The sequence below is a fragment of the Dermacentor andersoni genome, chromosome 2, assembly GCF_023375885.2.
Source record: "Dermacentor andersoni chromosome 2, qqDerAnde1_hic_scaffold, whole genome shotgun sequence".
NCBI lineage: Eukaryota > Metazoa > Arthropoda > Arachnida > Ixodida > Ixodidae > Dermacentor > Dermacentor andersoni.
This window is the reverse complement of record NC_092815.1, coordinates 46,219,213-46,241,899: the sequence shown is the minus strand read 5'-3', so window position 1 is coordinate 46,241,899 and position 22,687 is coordinate 46,219,213. Positions and strand designations below refer to the sequence as shown.

General features: G+C 47.3%; 2 protein-coding genes across 2 annotated transcripts in view; one reads left to right on the top strand and one right to left on the bottom strand.

Moving 5' to 3' along the window:
• Positions 1–2,251: 2,251 nt before the first annotated feature.
• The window catches only part of LOC126542358 (uncharacterized), a 127,176-nt gene continuing 106,740 nt past the window's right edge, over positions 2,252–22,687 (top strand). Inside the window, exon 1 of the mRNA XM_055077199.1 lies at positions 2,252–2,450. The gene's annotated coding sequence lies outside the window, so the exon portion shown is untranslated. The remainder of the gene's footprint in view (positions 2,451–22,687) is intronic.
• Positions 6,491–12,941, bottom strand: LOC140216091 (uncharacterized). The gene has a single exon (XM_072286395.1). The coding sequence runs from the start codon at positions 12,849–12,851 to the stop codon at positions 11,820–11,822; it is 1,032 nt and encodes a 343-aa protein (XP_072142496.1). The 5' UTR covers positions 12,852–12,941; the 3' UTR covers positions 6,491–11,819.

Sequence of the window (22,687 nt, the reverse complement as noted above, 5' to 3'; positions counted from 1 at the left end):
GTCCGTGTGAGAAAAATGATCCCGAACAACGTATAGGCTCTTCGGCTGACGCATATGCATTACTGAAACAATTGAATTTCTAAAAGTAAAACGCGTCAGAAAATTTGTAAAGAACGACTTGCACTCAACCTACAGACATGGTAGCATCGAATTGCAATTTGAATATACGAGAAAACATACGTTTGTTACGCGGAACCTCGAACACAAACCCCTTTCCCAGCTGCCGTTCGACGTCTTAGTAGGAGGGCGATGGTTTGAGCTAGTTCGTTTTCCATGAGACTGTGTGGTGCAGCGCGAAGCGGGACAGGGGACACAGGAAAAAAAAAAAACGAGGACAAACGGTTACTGCCAAGTAGGAGCGGCACGCCCCGCTCGGTTCCTTGCAGCATCATCCAGATGGCACTCGCCTCCGCGGCAGCGGCTGCGCCTGCCGTGTGTGTAGAATAAAAAAAAATAACCAGAAAGCTCGCCTTCCTGCATACTGTTCGCCTCCAGCGCTTGCAGGTAAACATTATGGTTGCATACGCTGCAGTTGCCGGGAAGCGTGAGAAGCAGTCAGGGATGTTTAAATGTTATCGCGTTCCACTCTTAAAGGTGAATATTAAAGGGACTGAGAACCAATTTTCATGGTGCCTATTTTTAATGAAATGGAAAGGTTACCGGTCAGAGTGTGTAATCAAGAAGTGGCAATGCGAAGAACGCCGTGGAAAATTTTTTATCAGAATTTCTTTATCTGCAGTGAGGATGTAGTTTTTCACTGACAGCTTGCTGAAAGCGGTGATAGGTGAGCGCGATTGCGATCATACGCCGGCGTTAGTGGAAGGCAGATGACAAGTGCGGCCGTAATTGTGATAAAGTATTTCATCTAGAAAAATGACGTTCCTGCTATTCATGTTTTCCGAAATGTTAAAATATTTCTACGATAATAGCTTCGTGGTTTCCTGTCCAAATGCTTTGTATTTAAACAGTCAAATCGAAACCAATCGAAAACGAAACGACGATTTTACACGTGATACGCAGTTCAGCGTGTTACCATAGCCCTGCGTGCGCTTTTGATTTCCAAAGCATAGAATAAAGCGCAAGTGACTAATATTGTAGCACCTGCAATTTTAAGCAATAATTATGTTGTACTTAATAACAGCCGACTTACAGTAATCTCATAGACTACATCCGAAGTACCAGGATATCATTGCCAGGCCTCGCCACTTACTGGCTCTTGAGATTTTCTTTGCCAATTTAAAATTATAATACCTACTTCAATCGCGAACAGGTGCCTGGTTCTATCACCATAAATCATGCTCATTTCATTTCCATCAACGTCTCACACACATTCTGGCCAGTTATCAGACCTTTAAGCTCCCTCCAAGTTTTTGGTTCGTGCTTACATTCGAGATTCATTTCGACAGCTTCTCCCTCAGTAGCGGTTCGCTGCAACTTGAGTTTCCGGGGCCAACAAAAGAGTGTTCTGTGTGCAAGCATCACGTAGCTGAGATGTCAAGGGTCGACCGCAGTGGCGTCACGGACATTTTTTTTACGACGGGTTGTACAAAAAGGGGTTACCGTAGAGTCGAATGTGAAAATGTATATACAGATAAAACTGAAAACAAGAATGGCTATATTCGGCTACAAATTTGTTTTGCTCTTTTTTGTGTTTGTCTACATTTGGGCTACAGTTTCTCTAGTTTTGGACTACGCCGCCTTGTACGAACTGGAACATTGCGCGCCGCCGCCGCCGGTTGGAACCTATTCACCGAGGTTGGAAAACGACACGGCCGTGGAGGAAGTATTGCACACACATCGCTATATGGCACACATCTCTACATTCGACCTACGCAATATTTCCTTTCGCTATCTTATCTGCCGACCGGCAGACGGCCAAACTTCGGGCCGCCGCCGCCGGTTGGAACCTATTAACCGAGCTTGGAAAACGACACGGCCTGGGAGGAAGTTTTACATACACATCTCTATATGGCGCACATCTCTACATGCGACTTACGCAATATTTCCTTCCGCTATCTTATCTGCCGACCGGCAGACGACCAAACTTCGGACTAAACCGAATTTTCAGTTCCAAAATGATCTACTGCAAAATCAAGTCGTTTACATTCTCTCTTGTTCATTTCGTGAGCTGTTTAGTTTCTCAACTAATGGCGTTTCAGGTGTGCACTACTTTCTTGTTAACTCGCTGCCGCGGAAGGGCGTGCCGCTTGCCGCGCGAGCCTGCCCACGCCCGAGGCACGCATAATGTGCTCCGGCTCCGTCGCCGCCGCGCCGCGCCGGAGAGTATACGCGTGGAGGTCTTTTTGACCGCGTCGTATTTTTTTTGGGCTCCTGATTCTGCAAATAATTTTTTCGACAGCCACCGAAGAAGGCGACGATATTTCGCTCGAAGAAGGAAGTTGACAAGCACGTCTCATGTTTTTTGGGCGAAATTCAAGGACGAACACGAGGTAAAGTACGATTCTCGCTAAAGAAAGTAAAGAAAGAATAGCATGAGTAGTATATAGCGTTAGTGTCAATACGTTATTACGTAGCGAGATACCCGATATTTTCACGACATCCGTCAGTCACTTGGTTTTCTGGCGATTAACTCTGATGCGAATAATGTCGCGTCCCGCGATTTCGAAACTTTGTCAGCCGTTCGTTTGATTTTGCTTCTTTCGCTGTTTCGAACAAGTTGCCAAGAACTGTGCTTCGAAAGCTGTTTTGATGTGTCCATATTCGCGGTGACGCTGATTAGCACTAGTTATGACGAAGCTTTAATTTGGGAGGGGGCTCCTATCTAAATACATGGGAAAGGAGAAATCGTTTTTCTCGGCAACCACTGCACCAAACTTCATGAGATTTGTCGCATTTAAAAGAAAGTTATAATCCATGCTGACCGTCTGTAGCGAATTTGTTTATTTAGGTCGTTTGGTATCAATAAACATTGCTGAAAATCGCAGCTTTTCAGAAAACGCAACTATCAAGGTTTACCATTATATATCTCGGCAATGAATCGCGATATCAAAATTTTGCAGATTGCACACAATAGTACATCTAAAGAGGACAAAATTGAGGTATGATACATGGCTATTAAATGGACCATTAATATGTGAGTAGGACTTTTGCAAAACCCTAGTAAAGACTGTAACAAATTAACGTAAAATATACATTAATATACCACATTTGTCCGCTTTGGTTCTCCTAACGGAAGCAGCTTACAGAGGTGCGTTATCTGTTCTTGGTTAAGGGTGATAGATCTGCAAAGTTCTTGCTTCTATGTTCTTTTCTATCTTTCCGACTTTCGTCAATTTTTGCAAAGCATTCAGGCCGTATACATCCAAATTTCCGCTTCCAAGAATCAGTAAAATATTGCTTTTTCTCTCGAATGCAACAACTTCATTAAAATAGGCCCGATGTTATCATTAAAGCATTACTGCGATTTACGTGTGTATTAATATTGGCAGCTTCGGAATAGAGCGCAAGCTAAAGCTTTCTCGTTAAGGGGCCCTGAACCGCTTCTTATCGAAGTTGAGAAATGCGGGCATTTGAAAAAAACTTACGATTTCGAAATACTTTGCTGCAAAAAGTACTTCAAAACGTTTAGCAGAAGCCAAGTTATTGGCAATCAAATCATATCACATATATGAAGAAAGCGTGACAAAAACTTTCCCGCCGAATGGCGGCCATCCATTGCTGCCGTTATTTGTCGCTCATGAGGCCGTGCGGAGAATGATTACTGGGGCGGGACTCCTGCACCAATTGCGCTATTTTGATACAAACGCCAATTCCTGCGCCAAACTGCGCCGGAACGGCCAGGGCGGCTCTATTTACAGTGTAGTAGAATACCGTTGAGTGGGCCAGGCGGTGCGGCGATAGGCACTACTTAGCTCGTTGGATACTTCTCGTTGATGGATCTCAAGTCTGGCTACTGGCAAGCCGAAGTCGACGAGAGAGATCGCGAAAAGACCGCCTTCATCACGCCAGACGGCCTCTACGAGTTCAAGGTCATGCCATTCGGACTGTGCTCGGCGCCTGCAACGTTCCAGCGCGTCATGCACACGGTGTTACAGTAGGGAAGCCTGGGAGGCCTTGCTCCAGAGCGAAGCTGAAGACGACCAGCGTCGAGCAATCCGCCTGGACGTTGAGACCGTCTTCAACGCGCGGGGACTGCTTCGTCCTCTCCCCACCTACGTGTAGGTTAAGAGGCGGGCACCCCAGCTCGGTGGAACAATAAAGTTTTCAATCAATCAATTAACAGGATTGAAGTGGCAGACCTGTCTTGTTTACTTGGATGACGTCGTCGTCTTCGCCAGAAATTTAGACGATCACCTTAGGCGGCTTACAACAGTACGAGAGGCTATTAAGTCATCAGGGCTCACTTTGAAGCCGGAAAAGTGCCGCTTCGCTTACGGTGAGCTTCTGTTCCTGGGCCACGTCATCAGCAAATATGGAGTTTGCCCTGACCCGCAGAAGACAGCTGCCATCGCAATGTTACCGCAGCCCATCGACAAGAAGGCAGTGCGTCGATTCCTTGGCATGTGTGCCTACTACAGGCACTTTGTCAAGAATTCTTCACGCATCGCTGAGCCGCTGACACATCTAACTAATGCTATCTTCGGCTGGTCGTTTCTGAGCGCTCTGGAGCGCTCTCGCGAGCGGCGTTGTCTTCGGCTGGTTGAAAGAGGGTGCGCGCCCTGCGTTCGGCTGGTTCTTCTCGATTGCTCTCCTCCATCTCGGAGCGCTCTGAGCGCTCCGAGCCCTGTCGTCGGAGCAGTCATCGAGATTGAAACTAATTGAAACGTCATCGCAGCGCCGCGTCGCTGCTGTTGGCGACGGCCCACCGTAACCTTGGCAACCTAGGCCACTGCATGCTGGCGTCTCGACGAACGCTCGTCCCGCCGGCACGTCCGCCGGTTTTTCCGGCAGCGCCGGGAGCTTTGGATAGGCGAATCATCGGACGTTGGCAGTAGTCACGTGGTTTCGCATCGGCAATTTCCTCCTCCGAGGGCGAGTCGCACGTTCGGCTTGCGGCGCTTGTCCTCTACCCTTGAGCTCGGGAAACGCCCGATCTACCCGACTCTGCTTCGGGGCATACAGGCGACCAGTCGAAGATACCATAAATGTGATGTCGAGTGCAAGTGGGAAACGCCGCAGGCCGGCGCATTCCAAGAACTCAAACGACGCATGCATTCGCCTTCAGTACTTGCGCACTTCGACAACGACGCCGATACCGAAATCAGAAGAGGCATTCAGAAGAGGCGTTATCAGAAGAGGCACTCCAAAGGGTGTAAACTGTTCTATGCAGATAACGCGGTGCCGTTCGTTACTGGAATGTACCGGGCTCGCAGCGTTAAAGAAAGGAAACGCATCAAGGCAGATAACGATTATTGTTGTGTGGCAGAAGGGGCAAACCAAAGGGTGTAACTTTGCCTAAGAGTGTATAGGCCTCGGTGCTCTCCTAGTCCAGAGGAAAGACGGACTTAACGGGTGATAGCTTACGCTAGCCGGTCACTGTCAAAAGCGGAAGGCAATTATTCTACGACCGAAAAGGAATGCCTCGCCATCATTTGGGCTACAGCGAAATTCCGCCCTTACCTATATGGCAGGCCATTCAAAGTCGTCAGCGACCACCACGCGTTGTGTTGGCTAGCGAACTTAATGGACCTTTCAGGACAGCTGGCGCGGTTGAGCCTCATACTACAAGAATACGACATCGCTGTAACGTACAAGTCCGGACGAAAACACTCTGATGCCGATTGCCTATCACGAGCCCTCATTGACCCGCCGCCGCAAGATGACGAGGATGACGACGCCTTCATTGGAATAATACACGCGGAAGACTTCGCTGAACAGCAACAAGCATACCCGGGGCTAAAAAGCCTCTTCGAGTATTTGGAAGCGCACACCGGCGTTGTCCTTGGGACATTTAAGCGAGGATTGTCTTCGTCCTCGCTTCAAAACAACTTACTCGTAAAGAAGAACTTCGCACCAGTCCGCGCCAACTACCTTCTTTTTCCCTCAGCGCTGCGTCCAGAAATACTGCACGCCCTACATGACGAACCGACCGCTGGGCGCCTCGAATTCTCCCGGACGCTATCGAGGATACAGGAAAAGTATTACTGGCCGCGCCTGACCGCCGACATTGCCCGTTACGTCAAGACATGCCGAGACTGTCAGCGACGCAAGACACCACCGACAAGGCCAGCGGGATTACTACAGCCGATCGAGCCTCCTTGCCGACCATTTCAACAGATATGGATGGACTTGCTGGGGCCCTTTCCGACGTCAACAACCGGAAATAAGTGGATCGTCGTGGCGACGGACTACCTCACCCGTTTCGCTGAAACGAAAGCTCTGCCAAAAGGCAGCGCAGCCGAAGTGGCGAAATTCTTCGTCGAGAACATACTGCTGCAATATGGCGCCCTAGAAGTCCTCATCACTGACAGAAGAACGTCCTTTACAGCGGAGGTCACCCAAGCCATTCTGCAGTACAGCCAGACAAGCCACAGGAGGGCAACTACCTACCACCCGCAGACGAACGGTCCTACAGAGCTGAAGTGACTAGCGCAAGAGTGGACACGGGACACAAAAGGGCGACAAGGACAAACGCAAGCTTCCAACTGGTGTTTATTACAGAAAAAGTATGTATATATACTCTTGCGCACTTGACCATAATCAGTTGAAATCGTGCAAGACAACATGGTCATCACAAATAAATAAGAGCGCACCATGGCCGAGCCAAGGCTTAAGGCGGCCTCCCATATACAGATCCCAGGAATGCAAGTTCTTTAGCAGTCAATGCTAGGGATGGTTTGCAAACGCAGTTGCCCTCTGCGATAACCGCTAAATTATGGGGCGCGAAATAAACGACCGAAACTCCCGCCCTTTGACTTATTTCCTTTAGTTTATGCGAGATGGCGTGGATGTATGGGATGACTGCTAGATTCCTGCGAACAGTATCACGTGGGCCGGGAAGGGCATCACAAGATTGCAACTTCCCACGCAGCGTATCTGAAACGGAAACAATAAGGCAGCTGGGATAGCCAACAGCCTTCAAACGAGCTATCTGCGAGTTGAAGCTTTCTTGTACCGAGTGGTAACAGGATTTCAGCGAGGCGTTTTTCAAGCATGCCTGAACAATGCCGCATTTGACCAATTTACTATGGGCTGATGAAAAAAGGCAGCAGGGGTTTTTTAGCGCGGGGCTCATATTTCCAACACACATGCTCGCCTAAAAAAAAAAAAAACCTCAAATCGAGAAACCTTAAGGGATCATTCTCAGGACGTTCGTGCGTGAGAGTGAGAGGTTACAGGCATTGAACGTCAAACAGCGTCAGTGTAAACAGCGTCAGTGTCTGCTCGAGGGATGGATCAAAGCCGGCATCATTACAGTCTAACAGAATGAGATAATCATCGACAAACCGAAAACATTTTACTACATGTGTGCCAGATAAAAGAGCTTCAATCGTTCTATCTAAATGCCCCAAGAACAGATCACTCAGAATAGGGGCAATGCCTGAACCGATACGCGCGCCGCTTTGTTGCAGATAAACTTTTCCGTTCCATTCAGCGAAAGTAGAGTTAGGATAAATTGTTAGAACATCCAAAAAACCGTTAACAGTGACACCACACTCATTCTGGAACGCCACAGCTCCAAATTCAAAAATGGCTTCTTCAACAATGCCCGTGAGCGCGTGATGTGGAATGGAATAATATAAATCTTTAATATAAATAGAGAAACCCTTGTACGGAACATTGATGTTCTCCTTAAGATACTGAATTATCTGAGATGAATTATTAACTAAGAATGGGTCATTGTAGCACTTTTAGGTAACACTGGAGCCAATAGCAAATCGATTTTTGCTACGTTCCCCTTTCGGAGACAATCACGTGGAAGTACCGCTCTTGTGATATATATTTTTTTTTTCGTACCAGACGGCATTTCGCTGTCATAGCGGCGCCGCTCGCGACCTGAAATAGTCCACGTTGTGCAACTTAAGCCGTTTAACCAGCGCTAATGAAGTTTGGGACTTTGCGTAGCTGACCTTTGGATTTTCCTTTTTTAACGCGATAGCGTTAAGGAGCTCGTGTCGCAGAAAAGCCGGTGTCGTCGGTGTCGGCGGCGTTGGCCGTGAGCGATAAATCCCAGCAGGCATTTCATGAATAAAAAACAACTTGCAAGATGGACTGGGTGGGAATCGAACCAGGGTCTCCGGAGTGTGAGACGGAGACACTACCACTCAGCCACGATTTTATTTTTTTTTCTTTATTGCCTCGCTTTTCACAGAGTTTACGAGATCAGAAGAACAGATTAACAAGATAATGGTGCCGAGAACCGTCAGCTGTTTGCTGACTACAAGCCATCAGTATTTCGGCATCTGCAACAACATTTCTAATCTTGGAATCCACTCTGGTACATACGACTGCACCTTCTGCACTTCGACAAAATGGGACACCGATTCGCAAAAATATTCGCGAACCGGTCTAGCGTCAATATCCGCATTGTGTACAGCAGTCCGAGTTCGCCATATACTGTGCAGGCCCAGGAGCATAACCAGATCGAAAGGCACACCATCGTCGTTTTCGACCGTGAGGTAACGGATTCCGTGCGGACTTAATGGCAACTCTTTTTTCAAGGTTCTCTGTAAGATGTCCCAGAAGAACACTCCACCCCAGCAATCTAAAAACACATGCTCAATTGTCTCTGGTTTTTTGCATAACAAACAATGAGTACCCCACGGAACAAATAAACCCCTTTCTTCTAACCATGTTTTAACAGGTAAGGTTCCTGTGTGCAGCTTAAAAAAAAAAGGTTTTAACTCCTGGCGCAACTAGCATTTTTTTAACGCGTTTCAAAACATCTTTTCCTTTGCCTGCACAGTATAATTCACGGTACAATGGCACAGGAAATAACACATCCACAAGGTCCTTGTACAGTTTTTTGCGTGACACATCTGTCAAATATTGCAAAGAAAAACGCACCGATAAGAAGCGGAAAGATGACACCACTTCTTTTAGATATCCACGTACTGGTCCTTGCTGACAAACCGAAGACACAACAAACTCTGGTAGCACTTTACCCAGCCTCAGTTGAATCATAGTTCTGAGAAAGGTATGATCTACATCTCTGAGAAAAACAAATCGACTGACGAGTTGTCTCACATACAGATGCACTAGACCAAGCCCACCATCACTCCCTCTTTTAAACAGATTTGTTCGGCTCGTTTTTTCCCATAGAGAGCTCCAGATAAAGACCGCGAACACTGTGCATTTTTTGTACATTTAACCTGCTGCAATGCAAAACATGCATTACATACCATAGCCTGCTTACAAGAAATAGGTTGCACGTCGTGGCCCGTGCGAAAATCGACTTATCCCATCCTTTCCACTTTTGTGCATTTTCACGTAACACCTCTGTTTGTTTTTTCCAATAAGGCTCATTGTCAGAGTAGTACTGTAGGGGTACTCCTAGGTATGTTGTCGGTGTTTCTTGCCATTTAATGTTCAAAAACATCGTTGGTGCGACGTCCCATTCCCCATGCCAGAACCCAACGCACTTGTCCCAGTTTACTGCACTACCACTTGCTTGACAGAAACTTTTAACAGCATTAACGGTATGCATTATACTTTCATGATCAACACAGAAAACTGCAATGTCATCAGCGTAAGCAAGAAGGCTTACCTCGGCTTGATGTAACTGAAATCCACGTATCGCGTTGTTCCTAATTACGCTTAGACAAAAGGGCTCAATATATACGCAAAAAAGAAGCGGTGATAATGGGCACCCTTGTCTGACCGAGCGCTGTACTGGTATGTATTCACCTACTGATCAATCTCGTCGTACATCCGGCGTAAGCCATCCGCACACCTTCGCTGACCACATTGCCTACATTCACATATTCAAGCATACATAGAAGCAGATCGTGCGGCACGCGGTCGAATGCCTTCTCAAGGTCAACTTGCAGCATAGCGACACTTAGTTGCATTGCGTCACAGCATTCAAGGATTGATCGTGCTATGTGTATATTTGTCATAATTGTCCTTCCTTTTATTCCGCACGTTTGATGTGGACCGACTAAATCTTTCATTACGGTCTGCAACCTGTTAGCCAATACTTTCATTAATATTTTATGGTCTATATTTGTCAGGCTAATCGGCCTATACGATGTGACGTTACGTAATTTGATTGGGTCTTCAGTTTTTGGTATTAGGACCGTGTGTGCTGACAAAAAGGACGGCGGTAGATGCTTGCTCGCGTAAGCCTCATTGTATACTTCAGTCAAAACAGGCGCGATAACACCCTTAAACGCCTTGTACAATGCAGCGCTTAAGCCATCCGGTCCCGGTGATTTGCCATTATTTAAATGGTCAATTGCATTCTTAACTTCCTCTACTGTTATGGGCAATTCTAATACTTCCTTAGTTTCATTATCTAATGTTGGCATCAATGACATGAAGTCTTTTTTAAATCTATCAGTGTCAACTTGGCTACGAGAAAACAATACTTTGTAATATTCCAAAAAACAACTTGCTATTGTTTCTTTGTTGGTAGACAGTAACCCATTATGTTCTATTTCTGTTATTGCATTTTGGGAAGCATATTTCTTTTCGACTCCCAAGGCACGTTTTGTCGGCATTTCTCCTGTGCACCATCTTTCAGCTCTGGCTCGAATCAATGCTCCATTGTATCGCTCTTGGTCTATCAGCTCAAGTTTCTGCTTTATGCTTTTTATGTCTTCTAAGAAATAAGCGGGTTGTATACTTTCAGCTTCCAGTAATTGCTTCAGATTCAATCTAAGACGGGACTCGAGTTCTTTTTTCGCGTGACTTAAAACACTGGCCCTTTCAAGTGCTTTCAATTTAATCGTTTGCTTACAAACTTCCCATTTATGTCCCCAACTATCTAAGTTTTGAGTTGTTGTTTTATCTATAGCCTTGAGAAACTGCTCACAAAACTCGTCATCTTTCAGCAAGTTTGCATTAAATTTCCAAAGATCCCAGGAAATTTCTTTGCTATTTGTTTTTTCCTTTCCAACACGGAAACAAACCAAACAATGATCACTAAATGCAACAGGTGTGACTCGATAATCTCGACACGACTGAATTAGTTCAGCCGACACGTACACTCTGTCAAGTCTAGCATGGCTCGCACCCTGAAAGTGGGTAAAAGTGACCGCTTTTCCACCGCAAAGACATTCACCCACGTCTTCTAGATTAAATTCTGCAATCAAGTCTTTCAAAACAGCAGTACTTGCATCATTGTGTTTCCCACTGGTTTTGTCACGTTCCGTACAGACACAATTGAAATCTCCCGCCAGGATTAGTCTACGCTCGCATTTCAAGTACGTCTCCATTTCTTCAAAAAAAGCTTTCGCTCTTGAGCCTGAGTTGGTGCATAAAGACAAATTACTCGCCAATTTTCTGTTGACAGGGAAAAGTCAGATACAATGAAACGGCCTGACTCACAGGTAGTCACCGACTGCACTACAGCACCAAGACTCTGCCGAATTAACAAAATGCACCCCGAAGACCTCCCCACAGCATGCGCAACACACACGTTATAGCGTCTCGTGAAAGGACGCACCATACGCTCTGTCTGATCCTCTCTCTCTACTTTGGTCTCCTGAATGGCTACAATATCAAGATCGTGCTCCGTTACGAGGCGGTAAAGTTGGTTTTGCCGCCTCTTGGCACTAAGCCCTCGGACGTTAAGTGTTGCAATATTTATCGACCTCTCTAATGACTCCATATTGGCGAGTGACACCAGACCGAGCCTACGGCGCTCCCCTCACAGACCTTGCCTTGTAGCAACACACAGTCCATGGAGTCGACGCTCAGGGCGTCGACTTGCCGCCGCCGCGTGTAAGCGACGCCGACCGCTGATGGCTGGTGGCCACCCGAGGCTTTTTGGTTCCAGGCTCGGTCCCACGCCTCTCCGTTGCTCGTAGCCGGGTGTCTTGAGAAGCCGTGCTTGCTTTGCTGAGTCGGCGCTTCGTAGGTGTTGTCTCGGCGTCCATTGCAGCCTCATCCGTCGAATCACTGTCTTCGAGCGTCGCAACGACCTCGCTTACTGCGGTCTTGAGTTCAGCTGTTTTCTCACCACTCCCGGACGCACTTAGTGGCAGCTGCTTTCCTAAAGAGTGGGTTTCAGAAGGGCGCTCTGCCGAACCTTCTTCGTACTTTCCTGTCGAAGCGTCTTCCAGAGTGGCGTCTGCTGTCCGAGCGTCTGCAGCCTTGTTCTCTTGCGAACCTGCTGAGCTGTTGGACGCCGTCACTGCGGCCGCGTCGCTGATAGACGCCACCATCCCAGCCACGCTCTCCGCTTCCTCTTCGTCCATGAGCATCTCGCTCCGGTCTGCTTCACCGCCTACGCTTGCAACTCTGGCGTACGAGCGAGTACAATTAGCCTGCTCATGCCCGAACGCTCGGCAGGCAGCACACCTGGGCACTCGGCATTCACGTCGTATGTGTCCAGTGTTGTGACAACGCAGGCATAACGGGGCGCGTCCAGGCACAACCACTAGCGCAGTGCCGCTACCAAGACGCATCTGATGTGGGATGCGGTCTGGTGTGACACCATCGCGCAGCAGAAGACGCACTAGACGAGTCGTTGACTCGGCGCCCTCAAAGTCCTCGGCCTTCCACCGATCACTGATGACTTCCTTTATCTCGCCATACTCTCGGAAGGCTCGTCGAATGGTCTCAGAGGTGACGTCGAACGCGACCCAATGTAGCTTAATCCTGAGTTCTTGCCTCGCTGGATCAATGACGAGGCATGGCCGGTTCTTCACCAGTAGTGGTCCGGCGTCTAGCAGCGTCTGCTTTGCCTCATCTGTCTTCATGTTCAGCAGCCACACGTACGACATTTGGTAGGCACCAATTCCACCTACTTGCTGAATTACTCCAGCATCCTTCAAGGGCTTCCGGAAGTCGTCGATTCTATAAGGCCGTCCAGTGACGTCGCAGTGCAATACAACTGCGCGCCTTTGTCCTTCACCTGTTGGTAACGGAGGCAAGATGACACGGTAATCTTGGGCAACGCAGAACACGGGGTACCACGGCCAACGTCGGCCGCTTTCGCAGCTCTCGAGGAGCCCTCTATTCTGCGTCCGTACTGCACGGCGTCCAGAAGCAGAATCCCACTCAGCCACGAGTTCAATGCTTCAAAGCGGTACAAAAGCGCCTCTAGTGAATGCGGTGTTGCCTTAGAAACGAGCTGTTTCTAAGGCTCAGGCGTGCGTCGCTTGCTCAGGCGCACCTTTCGTTGCCACGCCGAACGCTGCGTTGCTCGACGCTCACCGCGTCCGATGCGGGGCGCGCAGTCGCTGCGCCGTAGCCCATTGTCTTACACCCCTTGGCGGGTCGACGGGAACGCTGTCCCGTTCCACTCTTGAAGGCGAAGCTTAAGCGTCCTCCAATTTTTTTTTTACTGTGTTACTTTGGACTTTGTTTCTTTTCGTTGTTTTGTTACTTTTGTTTAATAAGTGTCCTTTTGTTTTTCGCTCTCTTATTTTTGTAGCATCACGATGACGCTTTTTAAGAGGGGGGTATTGACACGTGTACTTGTTTATCATTTATTATCATTTATTGGCCCTTAAGGATCCTTTTCGGGGTATTACATAAGGGGGGGGGGGGGGGCAAAAGCATCAAGAAACACTATGGTCATCATTATACAATGGTTAACTCATTAGTACAACGGCAAACAAAACTTAGTATGCATGCTAGTAGACGACGGGCAAGAAAACAAAAAGTAAGGTACGAACCGGAAGTAGAAATGGCAACACAACCGGCAATATAACAGAAATGTGGAAAAAATAAAGAACTTAGACGTTAGAGTAACAGCATAGTACTTGTAGGTTAAGGGTTTAGAAAACATGACAGGAGGTGTCTAAATTTATCTGGATTACTTTCATTTACTATGCTGTTGGGTAGCGCGTTCCACAATTCAATAGCACTGGGTAAGAAAGAGTTGTTGAAGGCATTTGAGGAACCATGGAGACGTTGTAGACTCAGGTTGTTAAAGAGACGCTTAGAAGAGCGGTTGGGCGGAAGTAAGAGTGTTCCTGAGGTGTGGGAAATTGTAATAGAGTTTGTGGAAGAGGGAAAGTTGTGAAATCTTCCTACGAAGTGCTAGACTAGGGATGCTGAGGGATGATTTAATGCCGCTTATACTTGTATGCCAGTCATAGTTTGAAGCGATAAAACGTGCTGCGCGATTCTGCATTGCTTCGAGCGAGTTAGTAAGATAGGACTGGTGACGGTTCCAAATTGCTGAGGCATATTCAAGTTTAGTCCGAATGAATGTTTCATAGGCGAGCTTGCGTACAGGAACAGGAGACAGAAAAATCGATCTTTTGAGTAGGCCAAGTGATTTAGAACAGTCATTTATAAGTTGAGTTATGTGTGCAGACCACCTAAGCTGATTAGTGATAGTAACGCCTAGATAACGGTAAGAGTCAACTTTAGTCAAGGGTGTGGAATTAAGAAAGTACTGGTGGTTAATGATGTCCCGCTTGCGAGTTACACACATGTTCTTGCACTTGGAAACGTTGAGGGACATGAGCCAAATAGAGCACCAATTTGCTATTTTGTTTAGGTCTTCCTGGAGTATTAGTTGGTCATTACGGGAGGATATGCGCCGATACAAGACGCAGTCATCAGCGAATAACCGAATTGATGAAAGAATGCTATTAGGGAGGTCATTTATAAAAATTAGAAACAAAAGAGGTCCGAGCACAGAGCCTTGTGCATGGTACACCTGACAAGACTGGCCTACTTGTCGACTTGAGGTTATCGATGACAGTGTGTTGTGAGCGGTTTGTGAGAAAACATTGAATCCAGTACAATACAAGTGGGTCGAGATTAAGACAAGCAAGTTTCGCGTTAAGACGTAGATGGGCGACACGATCAAACGCCTTTGCAAAGTCGAGATAGATAACGTCGGTTTGGGAACGGGAGTCAAGGTGGAGGTGAAGGTCTGTGGTGAATTCGAACAGCTGCGTTTCACATGAGTGGCCTCGTCTAAATCCATGTTGATTAGGAAAGAAAAAAGAGTGCTTGTCTAAATGAGATGCAATGCTGGAGTACAATATATGCTCTAGAATTTTACAAGGTATGCAAGTTAGGGAAATAAGGCGGTAGTTACTTGGACTAGAACGACTACCACATTTGTACACAGGTACAATATTGCTAATTTTCCAATCATTCGGAATAGTGGAAGAGGCAATAGATTGAGTGAAAATCAATTTCAAGAAGCGGCTAGATTGATATTTGGTTCCCTTTAAAGCTTTGGCCGCTATGCCATCTGGGCCTGGCGCACTGGAAAGTTTAAGGTTATCGATTAAATTGGAGATTCCTTGAGTATTTATATTAACAGCCGGCATTTCCGAAAAGTGAGTAGATGGCAACGTAGGAATATAAGTGGGAGGTTCGTTAGTGAAAACCGAGCAAAAATAAGAGTTCATGACATCGGGACGCTGATTCACTGAAACAGGAGACCCGTCCGAGTTGATTATTGCGATACTATGACATGAAGTACGTTTAAGTGATAATGAGTTCCAGAATTTGCGAGGGTTGACACGCAGAATGCTCAACAGATCCTGGTGGAAATATTTGCGTTTAGATTGTCTCAGCAAACTTGTGTATTCCCGCAATACCGTCAAGTATCTTTCCCATTTTTGCGGATTGTTGCGTCGTTTGAGTTCGCGGAAAATGCGCTTTTTTTTTCCTAGATAGTTTTTTAAGGTTGTTCGAATACCAGGGTCTGCCGGCATCCCCGCGAATACGTACAAGAGGAACATGGGCATCAAGAAGAGACAAAAGTTTGTTTCTAGAGTAACCAGTTTTGCTCAACTGTTCTGGACGTGGCTGATTGATGGAAGTCTACAAAAAATGATTCTAGCTCATTGTTAATTTCTGCAAAGTTTGCTTTATTGTAATCTCGGATGTATTTAGAAGACGGCTGGGGAGTAGGAAGTTCAATAGCTATGTTAAAAAACAAAATGTTGTGATCGCTAACACCTTTAACATACTGTAATGAATTTATTAGTTCATTATTGGTAGTAAGTACTAAATCAAGAATGTTATTACTGCGAGTAGGTCTGGTAACTACTTGGCTAAAATTGTACGTAAGAACTGCTTCTAGGAAATCTTTAGAAGCGCTGGTTGAAGCCTTGCAGCTTTCCCAGTCAATGTCCGGAAAGTTGAAGTCGCCGCATAGCACGAGATTAGCACGAGGAAAACGGGAGAATAGATTGGATATGATGGAATTAAGTTCGTTTGTAAATGTAATGTCACAATCAGGGGGACGGTAACAAGAAATCAGTATGGTAGTGCTTGTCGGCATTACTAGACAGCTTTAGTTACACGTACGTGTAGGCTTCACGTACGCAAACGTGAAAAGCCTACGTATCTTACGTGCACGCCATCTGAAACGCTTTTAGCTACACGTACGCGACGCACGCCAAGAGGGACCCCGTAGCTCCATCTATCGGGAAATGTGAATACGGCGGTAGCCAATTCAATCCTGTCGCCGTGTTTCGATGCGAGCTGCCTGCGCGCGTGCGGCCCGCTATCGCTTGTTCGTGATCTCGCGGAACTCCCGCGCGAAGCTGTCTACGTGCGCAAGAAACGCACGCAAAGAATTGAATCTCACGTACGTCCGTGAGTTAGTCACGTACGTTCTACGCATGCGCGCTGCTCTCACGTAGAAGCTCTACGTACGTGTAACTGTCTACTATCTTGAGACAAATGATCTTGTGGTGACTTTCAGTAGATAAGCGAGAAGAGACTAGCCATTGTTTGACAAATACCAAGACCCCACCCCCCCGATGACCGGTCCTATCTTGCCTTATCGGGTGACCGCGTTTCACCGCCTAACAAATGTTATCGCGCAGCACAGGGCGCGCTTGCATGTATCGGAAGCTTCTCGAAAGTTATCGGTGGTTCTATCCGCTGTCTGTTGTCACCGGACATTGCGTAATCTGATTCCATCGCGCGCCGCGAATGATGCAGAACTTTCTGGAAGACACGCGGGTCCCAGCGATTACTCTGGAAACTTCGGTGACTGATGTATAAAAGCCAATGCGCTTGACCCGCTGATCAGGTTTTCGACGATTGCCGACTGTGTTCGCCGCTAGCGTTGTTCTTTGAGTGGAACCTGCTTTTGAGGTCACAAGTTCGCCCAATAAAACGCTAGTTTCATTAATCACAGTTTTGCTGCTTTCTTCACCGTGTAGGATTTGGAGCGGTCGTAGTCGTAGAGATGAACTTGGGATGACAGGACTGGGCGAGCAGGATTTAATTGCAGGATTTACATTTTAAAACAGGACATACATTGGCAGGCTAGCGCGACTCCCATATGGAGCCCGCAAGACTAACATACAGCAAACAGTTTACGAGCACACAGCTCACTAGTACATTTCTAGTATGACAAGGAGCACTCAGCTCCCGACAACGATCACGACACGAGCACTCTCTAGCAGCCGGCAAACGCTGCTTATAAGCTCTCCGCTTGACGTCATAGTTCGACGTCATCGTTCGGTCGTGGACGGAGCACGAATGGTCGGGAAGGTTCGTCCAAGCATTGTAAACTTGCCGCCGCCCCGCACTATCGTTTACGCCCACACACACGCAAACACACAGGTGCGAACCCATACACACAAAGGCTCCGGAGTCGACGACCGAGGGCTTCGTAGAACTGTGCTCCGTCTCGGGTGGTGCGGCCAAGTACCACATTCCTGAGCTGACCGCGCGCCACGTGGCTGCCGGTCATCCGCAGTTCTCGGTACCGCCCAGCTTTCAGTGCCGACGTCAGAGGGCTTCGTAGAACTGCTTTGTCCCGGGTGGCTCGGCCAAGTACCAATTTCCGGAGTTGATCGCGCGCCACGTGGCCGCCGGCCGTCCTCAGTTCTCGGAAGGCACCCCGACTGGTGGGCTTGGAACACGTGCAGCGGGCTGAAAGCTGGCACGTTGCCACCCCGTACGGCCATTCTTAACAACCGTCACTACTCCGTGACTATATATATATATATATATATATATATATGGTGGTCCCAGCTAACTTGGACCGCGTCAATAGGAAAGTTGTGGAGGTCCACAAATATTGCCCAACCCAGGCACTTTCGATGAGATGGACTTAACGTGGCCGTTTTTATTTGGGAAAAACGAAAGCCCGCGGAGTTTAAAAAAATACCACGTGACAGCGCGCTCTGTCAGAACCGAATGCGCCACGATTACAGCGCTCTCAACCGTGCATGTTTTTTTCTTCATCTTGATGTTTCCTTTAGTTCATCGGTAAGCAAACGCTATCAGTGCCCGAAAATCCTCAAACTCAAATTTTTGTCCATTTGATAAGAGCAAGAAAAGGTAAATTCCGAGGTAGGTGTTAACTTCGAACAAAGAGGTGTGCGCTGACCTGTGGCTATAAGTGAATAAAATTGTTATCTTGGAGTGACGCCAAAACATCGCTGTCACTTCTCCGACTCTCGTTGCTGCTTTCAGTGGCTACATCTTTGAATAGGCTTAGCTACATCCAACATCAACAGCAATTTATGACTTTAGTAAGTTAAATGTGGGCTTCCTCGTACATATGCGCTAGAGAGATTTCCTGCCAACGCACTTCGAAACTTCAACGCACTTTAAACCCACCACGCATAAGATTTGAGTGACTTTTCTGTTCTTTAACAATATGAATCGCCTTGTTAACCTCACGTCGTCACAGCACTCTCATTTCCCCTCGTCACCGCACTCTCATTTCACCTCACCGTGTGGGAGCAGAACAGGGTGAGGAAGGGCCTCGTGAGGGTAGCGATTTTCTGCTGGTGACATATTGCCTCTCTAGTTGGTTCTTTCGTTCCTTCCCCGTGTGTGCTGCCTGACCCGACTGGCGCAGACAGTTGAGGCGACCTGCTGCTCTCTATTCTATCGCCCCCCCCCCCCCTCCCCGCAAGCGCTACGGATGGATGGATGGATGTTATGAGTGCCCCCTTTGGAACGGGGCGGTGGGTTGCGCCACCAAGCTCTTGCTATTATACTGCCTAATGTGCTACCTAGGTTAAACAATAAAAAAATAAAAAAGGACACCATGAACTGCCACAAACAAATTTTTTGATCCCCCATTGCGAACTATGCTTTTGTACGTGTCCGTCTTTTGTTGTTTCCTTACTTCCACCAATCCTCCAATCGCCTCTTACTTGTGGATGGATGGATGGATGGATGGATGGATGGATGGATGGATGGATGGATGGATGGATGGATGGATGGATGGATGGATGGACGGATGAATGAATGAATGGATGGATGGATGGATGGATGGATGGATGGATGGATGGATGGATGGATGGATGGATGGATGGATGGATGGATGGATGTTATGAGCGTCCCCTTTGGAACGGGGCGGTGGGTTGCGCCACCAAGCTCTTGCTATTATACTGCCTAATCTCCTACCTAAGTTAAAAAATAAAAAAATAAACATTATAAACTCCCACACCAAAATTTTCTGATCACGTATTGCTAACTGTGCTTTTGTACGTCACCGTTGTTTGTCGTTTCCCTACTTTTCGTCCACCAATCCTCCAATCGCCTCTTACTAATGCCTATTGCGGACATGTTTACTTTTCCACTGCTCCCTCTGAACCCAAGGGCTTCAAGGAGGCCAGTGGTGCCTAAATCGCCCGCTGAGTAGACGTCTTCACATTCCGATAAAACATGCTCCATAGTTTCCCTAGCTTTACCGCAGCAAGCACATGCTTCTTCTTCCTTCTTATATCTCGCTTTATAGGTGCGTGTTCTAAGGCATTCCGATCTCGCTTCGAAAAGTAATGAGCTTCCCTTTGAACTATCATCAATTGTTTCTTTCCTGATTTCGTTTTTTCCTCTTAAGTAGTTACTCATGGCAAGTTTCCTTTCCATTGCCGCCACCCATGAGATTATTTCAGCCTCTCTGACTTCCCGCTTGACCGTCTTTGTTGCTGTGTTGCCCACCCTACAGGCCGCATACTTGCTGGTAAGCTTCCTAGTTCTTTTCCTCCACTGTGAATCAATGTTTTTCCTAGATACCTGAACACTCTCCCAGCCCATTCACTTTCTTCCATATTCCTCAGGCGTTGCACCGGGCACGTTGCATACGTCCCGCACTGCGGCACCGAGCAGTATATCCTGCCATGTTGAATGCCTTCAAAGGCAGCCGCTACCTATCGTAGTGCTTTCAAGTGTTGTCAAGCTGACACCAGAAGCAGGAAAACCTCCCTACTTCACCGGAAACGCAGCGCGGGTCTTTAAAATTTTGTTTTAAGCTTGCTACGGCGCTTCCAAAGCAGCCGACGCGGCCACTGTGTCCGCGTGATCCCTTATACCGCGTCACGAAGACGGTAGTGCCAGCTTTTACACTGGTGGAGCTCGCCTCCAATATTTTGTCCTTTTAACGCGATATATAGCTTTAAGCGCCACATGTCGCAGGAAATCAGGCGTCTGCGCCAGGCGCCGTAGCCGGCGTTGACATCTCCTGGGCGAAAATTGCCGTATATATTATATACGGTACTTCTTCTATGACTAAAGTTGCTCATACCTTGTCTTACATTTTTACAAAGCTATTCCATGGAATTTTGAGAATGGCAGCCCATAAACAAACGTCATGAAACAAAACACCGACAGCGCATTCTTCTTACGTCGAATCTTCTCAGACTGAAATGTAAAAGTGTGATACAATAACAGAAGATCGGCAGACGCAAGAGGCCGCGTTTCTACCAGAAATCTCGCCTTCGTGCACAGATTTCGTCGCCAGTGGTTCCCAGTAAACATTACCTTTACGTATAAGCTGCAGTTGCCCGGAAGCGTGAGAAGCAGTCGGCGTGGACTGTCTAAATACCATTACAGAAATCTCGCACCGCTTGTTTAGCGCCAAGAAAAGACTTAGTTTACGAGAAAATTGCATCTGGAGGGTCCGAATGCCTTTTTCGAAATTCAAATCTTCCGCCACCCAACCGGGGGAGTGGTGACGTTGCATACGCCATCACCAACCTTTGCTGCCGTCGGTGAGTAAAACGGCGCCCGACAGACGGCGGCACCGAGCCAAGAAGCCAGAGCGGTGGATTCGCCGCTGAATCTGCTTTTTGGTCAAGTGGCGTATACTAAAGACCGTTCGGGCATCCCCCGACATCACATGGAAGTTGAATTCTCTGCTACTTGCAGTTTGTGCGAGTTTCGCGAGCAAGCAAAACCAGCGCAGCACTACGCGATAACGAAACTGCTGAAACGCGAAGGCGTGGGCGGCGCGGAGTCGAACGAAAACGAAACTTTTCTGCCGCCCGCGTAGGGTAATTTCAATGAGTCCATTTTTCCAAACATAAGATAGAACTGGACAGTTAGCATTTTATTTAGTCTGATAATACAATGCAAGGATGTTTTTTTCTAACAAGTGGTTGAGTACTAGTGACAGAATTTAACTGAGTAGTGCTTTCATCATCGGGCAAGTACTTGAATGTCCCTGAGGAGTCTCTAATCATGTCCTGCATTTACCTCAATTTCTCGATTATTAAGGCCCTGTTCGCGATAATATTGACGCCTTAGATATTCTCGAGCACTAATCTATCACTTTAGCTAGACCTAATATTTGCCATTAGTGTCCCTTTAAGCGTCCTCCATATTTCTTTTTCTTTGGGATACCAACTGAAGCAATGAAGCTATCGCTTCTTCGTCTGCAGGAAGGTTATTAATCTACCATTTAATTTACAAGTCCAACGTCTTTCCTGTCTGGGTACTTTTGTTTTATACCGCTGAAAGTAATGGTACGTTGCTAAAGGCGTTCTGTTGCGGAGCACGCGCAGTCTCAATAAATATGCATAGGGAGCTGTATATTTTATTCCTTGCGAAGGCAGAATCATGTTGAGGTGAAGAACTACGTACTTATTGGTAAGGATTAGCCAATTTAGACTAAATCCATAAGTATGACCCGCAGCCGCACAGGAAACAAGCTTATGTGGCGCACATAAATCAATATCCGTCGACACACTCTAGTCGACACGCTTGCGTAAAATTATGGCAGAGTACCGAGCCGCTCGCGAGTTTTTGCGCCGCATATGCGCACTTTTTTTTTACAGAAACAACACAAAATATAAAAAGTAAGCATGATATTTAGATACTTAAAACGCAGGATACGTATATATAAAATAAAATATGAGAAGCAGGGGCAAAACAATGCTTATGTTGGTAGTCGCAAACTACCGAAACTGGCTGAAAGTCCCGCGTTTTTTGCCAGCAACATTGATATTCGCAGCCGCGGAAAACGCGCGGCGGCAATGCATGTGAAACGAAACCTCGCGAAAACCTTCGCAGCGCCGTGCCGCTGTTCGCTCCATTCGCTCAATCGTTTGCATGTGAAACAGGCGCCCGCTGCTGCGTTGAGCGTCTGCGTTCCTCGTCGGCATACCTCGGCGTAACCGAGCGAACGAGCACACCGAATCATGAAAGAGCGAACGCGGAGCGCAGCGGGGGATGAAAGACGGCGATAGCGAAAAGAGCGCGAGGAGGAAAGCGGAGGAGGAGAGTGCAGCGAAACCATGAAGCGGCGAAGGCGTGAGAACAAGTGCGTGCCGTGCAAGACGTGTTCTGCGTCGACGATCGCTACGAGATGGCGCCAGATTAGCATGCGTTGTCTATTTCCCGATAACGCCACCAATTAGGCATGCGGCGAGCGCGTCCATCG